We start from the raw sequence: 10,803 nt of genomic DNA, 5'->3' as shown, positions 1-10,803 counted from the left end.
GATTATAATCATTGTAATGAAACAAGGTATATGACTTGTTGAATGTAAAACTGATGATATGCCCTGTAAACTTTCACTCAATCCACAATAAAAGCCTTAATTTTTTTTTTTTTTTAATGTGAGATGTAATAAAATGGTTGTTACTTGAAGTCACTATGTTTTGGGGTCATTCACTATACAGTAAGCAGATAACTGAAATAGTTAGAAAGGCACAACACTTACTGTGTTAGACGTTGTAAAATTAGAAATGAGCAAAATGTGTGAAAAGGGTGTGAGTCAGTGAGTTGTTGTTAAGTGCCTTAGAATCAGGTTCCAACCCATAATAACCCTGTATGTGGCTCAAGCAGACTTGCACTCCAGTGCATTAACCAATAATGCCACACCAGGACTCCGTGAGGCAGTGAGAGTAAGCTAGAAATACCTGAGAGTTCCAAGGTCCTGTGAAACTGGCATATCGAATAGTAAGTTCTCTTTAGTGGTTCCAATGGGCACGAGCTCATTAGTGTCTTTAGTTATTACACATTGTGGGCTTCATTTTTTCATGATACATGACCAGCCAATATTTTGTTGCATTGTCCATGACTCTAAGGCAGCTAACAGCAACAAACCCTGTAAGATTTACCCCATACGGCAGTATGGGGGTCCTTTCTTACAACGGTAATATGCAACTTGAGAGTTCACCTTCCTTTTCTTCATTTTTATCTCATAACTCCGGGCATGATTTTACACATACATACAGGAGTACTTAATAATAAAGGAAAAGATGTATTCCAATTTGCAAATGAGCTGAGAGTACAATGAATCTTGTGGGTTCAAAAGCGCTTTACCTGAGAGTATTCCAATAAAGGCAGGCTTTGACATAAGCTTTAGAGACATGCCAGATAGGGTTCTTACTATCTGGAAAAGCTTAAGTTTCTATCTTTTTAGCCCCTTCCACATCATCTGTCAGAGAACTTTATTCCTCTCACATTCTCTTCAATCTTGAGGTACCTTTGCAATGAAACCTGGATTATGCCAGTAGATGCTATTTAGAGTCTGTTAGCATAGCCTAGGGAACTACACACAGGTCAAGATTTAGGAAAACTGTCTCCATAGATACTGCTTTCTGTGTCTTGGGATTCTGGGCCAGTATCTCTGTGGTGCACAGGCAAAAATCTCAGCCTGTAGATGCATTTTCTCAAGCACCCTCTTCCTCCCCTCACATATAACTCTAATTTAGAGCTTCTTATGATCCTCGAGATAATTAACTGAGTCAGAAGTGAATGAAGGATTAAAAGCTATTCTTTTTTTTTTTTTTTACAAGTAAGTTGTGTATATGCTTTGTTCTTCTGTTAAGGGACTCTCAAGTCTCTTTGACCTAAATCCTGGACCTTGGCTGAGTTTCAGAAGCTAAGAAGGCTGCATACCTGAGCTCTAAAGAGATAAGGAGATGTTATTCTTCCTTATTTTTGCTCTAAAACCACCTCCCTCCAGATTCCTGTGTTCAGTAACAGCGGAGATGCCCACATTCACTCTCTCCAGATCACACGTTTCCATCTCGTTCTATATCTTTCCTGATTGAGGAACGCGACTCCATGCAGACTTCGTTGCTCATGTCATGAGGCAGTCACTGCTGGCATAACCGCTGAGGAGGTACACAGTCTCCAAGAGCCTCTCAATTGTCAACCTCAGAGGACACACCCCTTTCCCAGAGACTAGGAAATCTCCGGGAATAAGGAACACTCCTGCCAGAGGCCTCATCTCAGAGCACAATGACAGGATAATGAGAATGATTTAGCAGCTGCTTTTACAGGCAACAAAACCTAGGAGAATCTGCCTTCAATTTACTAAAAGTCTATGTAACTGAAACAAAATTCCTGGTGTGCCGCTGAAGGATCGGCACTGGGCGGAGAACCACAAGGTCAGCAATTCAAACCCACCAGCGGCTCCTCGGAAACCCTAAACAGGGTCGCTATGAGTTGGGAAAAACAACAACAACATGTAACTGACTCAAAGTCTGAGAGGATGGTCAATGAAGCTGGTGTCAGAATAAGTGGAAGAATGAGGTAGTTGGACTGCCGCTGTTGCTGTTATTAAGTGCTGTCAAGTTGCTGTCATAGTAACCCTGCTTGGGGTTTCTAAGGAATGAGTGCTAGATGTGAACTGCCGAAATTGTGGTTAGCAGTTCAGTATTTATCCTACAGCATCACAGTAAAGGGGATATGGTCATGTCTTCTATTGTTATTTTATTTCCTGTTTTTGTCATCTTTTGAATCAACTTGCAACTTACTTCTTGTTGTTTAATGTTGTCAAGTCAGTTCCAACTCCGCGATCCTGTATAGGGTTCCCAAGGGTAGCTGGTGTGTATGAACCACTGACCACTGATCCTACAACACCATACTAGGCAACTTCTTTGGCTACCTTTAATCTGGCTTTTTCATCAGAGGAACCAGACTGCTTTCCCTCTAAGCATCACTCCACCCTCTGGCCTACTTTCTCTTATTTTTCTTCTATTCTGGCTAAACCAGAGGGAAAGAGGAAGGGAACAAGTTGCTATGAGCAGCAGAGTAGTTGGTGAGGAGTAGAGACTTAGGAGTCAGCGTGGACTCGTAGCCCAGCCCTACCACTTCATAGCGGTGTGACCCTGGCCAAGTGACCTCATTTCTCTGTGGCTCAGAGCCTTTCTCCTTAAGCGAGAGCAAGAATACAACAGTAGTGGAAAGGACACTGCATAGTGCACACCTTGCAACACTGTTGTGAGTGTTAACAAAGGTAAGATTTAAGAAGTGCTCAGAGTGGTGTCTAGAACACAGGGAGCCCTCTCTAGGTCAGTCTAACTCTGCCAGTTGATGAGAACTAATAATGGCCTCCCAGCTACAGGGACACCTTCATGGGTTCTCAGAGCATATAGTAGCAAGATCTGAATGTCTCTAAGGGGAGGTTCTTGTTGTTAAGTGCCGTTGAGTAGGCTCCGACCCATAGCGACCCTGAACAGGGTTTCCGAGGAGCAGCTGGTGAGCTTGAACTGCCAACCTTGCAATTCAAACGGCTTTGCAGTCTGGCACATTAACCCACACCGCCACACTTTGGGGACCCATATTTTAATAAGATCAGTTTTTCATGAACACACCTATAAATTCGTACTTCAAAACTGCTTTAAAATCTTAAAGTTACTCACTGAGATTTCACATGCAAGGTTTATTTGCATAGTATATCTCCATTTTCATAATACATGCAGAGAAAATTCTTCTCCATGTTATAGAAATTCCCAGATGATTAGAATCCAGAATAACTGGAAGTTTCTTCCGTATATAGTGTATACAGGCATCAATTCTCTACTTTTCCTCAAACATACCCACTTCGCTGTTCATACTGTCATGCACGTCTGCTCCTTAGCATTGGGGTGCATCAGGGTCTCTTTTTGATCCCCTTTTCTTCTCCCTCTACACATCCTCCCTGGAGCACAGCCATCTCGTTGGCCACTCTTTTATCTCCAGTCCCTCTGCTTGAAGCATCAGGTGACTTTAAAAGCACCATTCAAGACTCTTTGAACAGCTTTAACACATTCATCTCAACTCCCTGGTAAAAGAAGTCTTCGCTACTCTGCCTTCTATACTTGCACACACTGCTCATGGGATTTTGTGGTTGTTGTTATGTGCCGTGGAGTCAGTTCCGACACATAACGACCCTGTACAGGGTTTCTGAGGCTGTAAATCTTTACGGGAGCAGAAAGCCTCATCTTTCTCCCATGGAGCAGCTGGTGGTTTCAAACTGCTGATCATATGATTAGCAGCCTGATTCATAACCACTACACTACCACTGCTCATGGGGTACTATGAATTATTTAAGCTACTGATACATTGGAGTCCCTGGAGTGTGCAAATGGTTAATGTGCTCAGCTGCTAACCAAAAGGTTGATGGTTTGAGTCCACTCAGCGGCACCTCAGAAAACAAACAAAAACAACCTCCGATGATCTACTTCTAACTAACTAACGTCGGAAAACCCTATAGAGTGCTGTTCTACTTGGACAGAGACGGGGTCACCATGAGTTGGAATGGACTTGACGGTCACTGTCCTGGTGGTACAGTGGTTAAAGTGCTTGGCTGTGAAGCGAAGAGAGTTGTTCCATGGGAGAAAGTCATGAGGCAGTCTGCTGCCACAAAGATGTCCAGCCTTGGAAGCGCTCTGGGGGTCACTCTACTCTGTCCTAGAGGGTCTTTATGAGTTGGAATCAACTTGATAGTAGTAGGTTTTGGTGGGTCTGATTTACACATCTGCCTCCATCTCCGGACCCAGGGCATTTGTGGTTGTTGTTAAGTGCCATTGAGTTGGTTCCGACTCACAGTGACCCTGCATAGGGTTTCCATGAATTACAACAGACTTCGTAGCAACTGGGTTTTTATCTTGACTTTGAATGTAGGTTGTTGTTGTTATCAAGTGCCATCGAGTCAGTTCCAACTCACAGTGACCGTGTATAGGGTTTCTGAGAAGCAGGTGGTAAACTTGAATCGCTGACCTTGCAGTTCAAACTGATCTTGTGGTCCAATGCATTAATTACCCCACAGTGCTATACCAGGGCAGTGTAGGATGGTTTATATCAGATAATTTAGGAAAACAATCTAAGGCAGTAGAAAGTCTTTTTCTCTAAGACCTCAAACTGAATTGCTCTTTAAACAACTCAAACACAAGTTACCTGATACAGTTCTATCCGTTGTTCAGGCACTCTGGCTTTTGGGTTCTGCAAACGGAAGACTCTGAACTCTGCTTTCACCAAATTGGAAGCATTCTTCTCCATTGCTGAGACATCAAATCGCACAATTCTGAAGTAGGGTCTGTAGAAAGTGGGCGGGATGGCATCTGTAAAAAGTTAGGGCAATCATTGAAAATGATAAAAATCCATTGTTTTCTCAAAAGAGACCACAGCATGAGATAATCCCAAGAAGTCATAAGATAAACAGCCACAGAATGGTTTAGTTTCTAAGGGCCAATTTAATACCATTAATAATTTAGCCAGCAAAAAGAAAAGAACAAATGTGCATTTGGTTACAAGAGTAGGAAATTAACAGAGATTAACAAAGTATTTCCAACTCCATTTGAGGCACACAGTTAACTCTGTCCTTTGAAAGTTGACTAGAAGGTGGGAAATCCTAGATGGTCATGAACTTGATTCAAGTTCATGACTTGATCAAGTTCATGACAATTGATGCCTGGAGAAAGCTATCAGGCTTGCATACACTTTGATCATCTGTGCCAAGAAAACATCTCTTAATGGCAAGCAGTTTGCCCGTGTATTTTTTTTCCTTGAAAGTTTGGCGTCCAAATACTCTACTCTATCCAAGCTCACGTATTGCATCTTTTTTTGGCTTCCAGATTTGGGTGTTTCACACACGTATGACCAAATACACTCTCTAACCAAGTTAAGGTGAAAGAATTTGAACAAACAAAACAAGGCCTACACACTTGCTATACCAGGTCCAGTCTGGAATGTCTTTATTCAGTATGATGTCTGTGGGTGGGATAGAATCCTAGCCAATGAAGAAGAGGAATCTGCACAAGTTCCTTCAGTTCTGAACCATGTAAAATATAATTCAAGCTCACGGGCTGCTAGTGCTTTAGCCTCTTGCCTTCAGCTTCAGGAGTTCCTGAGAGGTAAAAGTGGTTCATATATCCAGTTGCTAACATAAAGGTTGGAGGTTCGCTTGAACTCAGAGGCATCTCAGAAGAAATGTTTGGGGGTCTATTTCTGAAAACCCAGTCATTGAAAATGCTATGGAGCACAGTTCTAGTCTGACACACATGAGGTTTTCCAAACATGCAACTCAGGTTAGACCAAGATTAAAACAGATCTGACGACGCTCCTTCCATGTTTTTTTAATAGACAACATTGGTTTACTAAGCACTTGCTCACTCGTTACAGATACGATCCTACAGCCCTCTTGTAAAACCTGCAACTTTACTTTCACTGTTCCTAAATCTCCATCCAACTCTGGTGGCTTGTGACTTTCTACCATCTCTCCACTTATGTTACTTCATTACAACATAGGTCCTCAAAGTTGTTTATGTTTTGTTAAAAATGTTTTCATTGCTTGTGCAGTATCTTTGTTTATTTGGGTCTCACCTGACCCCTAGGAAATTTTAAAAACAGACACCTTTTTTGCCAGATCTTTCTTTGTCCCCAGATACCCAGACCATGGTTCTGCACACGTGGAATTCACCAAACACCTTCTATTTGCAGAGTTGTCTTGAAAGACTCAAGCATTCAAGTTATTGGTGGGCCTAACCTCTTATGAACTAAATGAGCCATCTTGCCACACCCTGGCGACTCCATTGAACAGATTGCTAGGAACATACAAACATTTCCTCAGTGATTTTCCCCTTCCCTCTCCCTATTTCTTGTGGCTCTCAGGAAGCAGGATCTTGGAGAAGCCACGCTCCCCTCGATGACTAGTGCACACTTGGCTCCCAATACACATTAAAACGACTCTGTGAATTGGGGCCTTGTAAGACTGTGAAGCTCAAAGTCTCCAAAACAAACACATACAAACAAAAAAATTCTAAAGCAGTCAAGGTTTGGGAGAAAAGCAAACATTTACGCAGATGCAGGGATGACCTGCTACACGAATGCTATTAAAGAACAGGATGGCAAACATCCACACCAGCAGAAAGGTTTGTGTTGAGCCCCGAGCATAGCACAGCCGGACACGGTACACAGCCGACACAATGGGTAAATGCTTGGCTGCTAATAGAAAGGGCAGTGATTCTAACCCACTAGCAGCTGTGAAAGGGAAAAGATCAGGCAATCTGCTCTGCTGAAGGTTATAGCCTAGAAAATTCTAGGAGGCAGTTCCACTCTGTCATACTGAATCACTGTGAGTTGGAACAGATTCAACAAGGGCACACAACAACTGCACAGCTGGGAGTCCTGGGGTGGTGTACTCAGCTAATGTACTCAGCTGTTAACTGAAAGCTTGAAGTTTGAATCCACAGATAGGCCTGACAACCTATGTGGTTGCTGTTGTTACATGCCTTCAAGTCGGTTCCAACTTACTGAGACCCTGTATAGGGTTTCCGAGGTTGCACATCTTTTCGGGAGCAGAAAGCTTCCTTTTTCTTCTGTGGTGCGGCTAGTGGGCTTGAACCACTGACCTTGTGGTTGGTAGTCCAGTCCGTATCCTACAGAGCCTCCCATGAAGATTGATGTTGTTGTTGAGTGCCGTTGAGTCGGTTCTGACCCATAGCGACCCCGTGTATGGTATCTAAGGAGCGGCTGGTAAGCTTGAATCTCCGACCCTGCGGTTCAAACCAACTTTGCAGTCCAGTGCGTTAACCCACAGCACCACAGTAAGGATCATGGTTCTACTCTGACACATGTGCAGTCTCCAAGAGTCAGAGTGGAGTTGATGGCAGCTGAAACTATCAGCATAGAAGTTTGATAAGGTAGCTTCGAAAAAGAAATCGATATTCCTCTCCCCTGGAATATATCCAACCCAGTGATTGGAAAGGTTGGTACTACCCTGTCCAGTAGGAAAAACAGGCCAGGGCCACGGCTGGGCTATCTTTCTTCACCCCCTCTCTCCTTGGGCCACAATCCTCTATAAACCAAGTGGCTGCATTCACCTTCATGGCTCCTCCGCCATTAGACAACAGAAGCTTCAAACATCCTTTGAAAGAGCATCCTAAGAGAGCAAAGTTAATTCAGAGTGTTTCCTGTTAGGAAGAGTAAACACCTCATTCATTGTTTGTCTTTCCTTTCAATGGAACCCCATGTAGAGGTCTGTTCTACTTTTACAAACACCCATCTCTAACATCTAGCCACCTCATCTCCTCAGCTCCTCATTCTATCACACTTGTAAAAAAGTGCTCTTGAGATTAGTTTTTCTCTTTTGTTTTTATTAAACGTTGAACAATCCCACTGCACTCCTCTTTCGGATCTTCTGCCCATACAACCTTTGTTGTTGATTTTATGGCTGCTTCAGACTATTAGGTCAAATTTATTTCATCTTCTAATGAAATCATCCAACCAACCTGCCCTACGCTTTTAAGCACTGAAGGAAACATCTGCAAACCTTTACAGGAGCAGCAATTGCTCTGCCCTGCTCCCTATACGATGGCAACAGTCTCTCCACCACCCATCAAGTATAACCATTGGGACTATTTATATTTCAATCGCCTGATAATACAAACCCACAATTTCTAGTTTTGTTTTATAAGTAGAAGCAGTTTTCTCCACCAGGTAAAATGACTGGGGAGCAGACCCCAGCAGCACCCCTGCTCTGGTCCTGTAACCATAAGAGACGAGGCCAGGACAGAGGGCAGTCTTCACATATGCCTGCACCCACACACAGAAAAGAGCAAGGGCTCTGTAAGTGTTCACTGAAACACTGACTATGGAGGTTAAGTGAGTGCTGTCCGAGTCACTTCCAACTCACAGGGACCCTGTATCGGGTTTCCTTGTGGTTCACAGTTCAGTGCTGGTCCTATAGCACCACACCAAGAATATAAAGTGCTGGCACCCTGCTGACACCTGCTCTAGGTCACAAGCCCCCTGCCTGGCTGATGAACTTGATGAATATGCCAAATACCTTTGAATTTGTCTAAAAGAAGAAAAGGAAAAGGCAGCTCAAATTGCTTTGGGTAGTTCTGTGGCCATCACACGTGCTTTGGGATGAAAGGCACAGGGAGTGGGGGTGGGGACCAAACAGGACCATCTTTACCCAGCTGCGATGCAGCGGGCTCACTCTCTGGGCTCAGGGTGCCAAAGCTGCAAGCGAGGTACTTAATGGCTTGTGCAGTCTTGGAGGGAGGGAGCTTTTTCCTCTGCTTTCTCCAAGAACTCATTTCCCCTCTGGAATGGGAGTGCTCTCTAATGTCCTCTGTCATTCCAGGTCCAGTTCCTCTTCCACCAGCAGATCAGCCCGGTACTTGGACTTGACCTCTGCCAACCTGCCCACACTCACACCCTGGCCTGCTCTGGCTTCATGGTTGCTGACCCACTTTTTCACTTCCATCAAATCGATTTTCCTTCAACAACTTGGATTTCAGACCACAGGGCTGGGTTGGTTCCTCCTCCCCTGCTTTCCCATAGGCCTCCCTTGCAGGGAAAATTTTGCACATGGAAGATTCCGAAGTGTACCCAAGTGAGGGTGTCCCCTTAGCTCAGCCACACACCCTGCTGAGTCATGAGTTTGGGGGATACGTGAGAGAGGTAAAGGAAGACACCTTTATTTTTTTACTTTATTAATTTACAAAGTGAAAGTGTACAGTCTCGTGAAAGCACTGATCACAAATGACTTGTTTGTGAAACAGCCTAGGTTGACATGTTATCTATCGTAGGTTATTGTATAATATCTTGTTCCTTGTCTCTTACATAAGTACCTTGGGCACAGAAATCATTTCTTGTAGTTCTTTGGTTTTCCACAGCCCAGAGCTGACTTCATGGGTGTGTGGTTGGCACAGTCACACAACAGGGTCCTGCACTCAGGAAGGCCTCCATCTTGACATCCTTCCACCATTCTACCTTTGAGCCTTTGTAAGTGAAGTGCAATGGGACAATGGAACTTACGTAGGGGCTGGAAGCCTGGATGCATGCGCAGTCCCACCTCCTGCCATTTGCCTGCCTGCCCCACCGGGATCCCAGACAGCCCCCTGTCCCTCAGTTCCACAAAGCCTTCCCTGATCCACCCAGTGTCCCCTGCTGCCTACCACCAATGGGGAAGTTCGGAGTCAGGAGTTCACAACCTGTGACATTTTGGGGGTGACATGGTGACAGCTGTTTCCACCCAAGGTTGGCAGTGCCACCCATGGTTGGTGGGCAGACCTACTCCTAATACAGGTACAAAGCACGCCCCAGTGCGATCACATGGGAAGGGAGATGTCTGGCTCAACTTGACATGACACTGTGGGCTAATGTGAGGGCATCACTGGCCGCATGCTCTGAGGCAAGGCCCTGGCACCCCACAAATACCCCTAGGCCCATCAGAGCATGCTATTAATAGCACTATATTTAAAACAATCAAAAACAGTGTTAACACTTTCTGGCTCAGAGCGACCCTATAGGACAGTATCGAACTGCCCCATGGGGTTTCCAGGACTGTAAATCTTTATGGAAGCAGACTGTCACAGCTTTCTCCCCGAGAATAGGTGGTGAGTTCGAACAATCACCCACCTTTCAGTTATCAACCAAACACTTAATCACTGTGTCATTATGGCTCCCTTTAATAGCACTCCACCACTGCCATTCAGTTGATTCTGATTCACGTTGTTAACTGCTGCTCAGTCAGTTCTGACTCAGAGCAAGCTTGTATAGGGTTTCCAAGGAGTGGTTGGTGGATTTGAACTGCCAACTTTGTGGTTAGCATCCAGTACTGACCCTACAAGCGCCACACTAAGGAGCAATAAAAACACAAGGACATGTCAAGAAAGAGATCACAGAATAAAGAAAAACATGTAATATTTGAGTATAATTAAGGGTGCTTCCCACCCCCACCCTCCCCAGATTTTGAATGAAAAAGCCTGTATTTTTATTTTGAACGGGTTCCACAGATTTTGTAGCCGGCCCTGCTATAACTATATAGATAGTAATAGGATATATATATACACACACACACACACACACACACATACATACTATATATAGAGAGAGAGAGAAAGAGAGAGAGATAAACACACACACTATATATAATAGATATAGATACACACACTATATAGATATACATATACTATATATACATAGATTCACACACACTGTATATATATATAGATACACACACTGTATATATATAGATACACACACTATATATATATGGATATAGATACACACTATA

At 43.9% G+C, this 10,803-nt stretch overlaps 1 protein-coding gene across 2 annotated transcripts in view; it reads right to left on the bottom strand.

Annotated features, from left to right (window-relative positions):
- The window catches only part of TGFB2 (transforming growth factor, beta 2), a 138,281-nt gene that overhangs the window by 48,216 nt on the left and 79,262 nt on the right, over positions 1-10,803 (bottom strand). For both annotated transcript variants that reach the window (XM_006869696.1, XM_006869695.1), the window contains one exon: positions 4,674-4,837. In XM_006869696.1, coding sequence (XP_006869758.1) covers positions 4,674-4,837 — 164 coding nt within the window. The remainder of the gene's footprint in view (positions 1-4,673; positions 4,838-10,803) is intronic.

Source organism: Chrysochloris asiatica, unplaced genomic scaffold, assembly GCF_000296735.1.
Source record: "Chrysochloris asiatica unplaced genomic scaffold, ChrAsi1.0 scaffold00133, whole genome shotgun sequence".
Taxonomy (NCBI): domain Eukaryota; kingdom Metazoa; phylum Chordata; class Mammalia; order Afrosoricida; family Chrysochloridae; genus Chrysochloris; species Chrysochloris asiatica.
The sequence above is the reverse complement of the archived record's forward strand: the minus strand, read 5'-3'. Positions and strand labels throughout refer to the sequence as shown.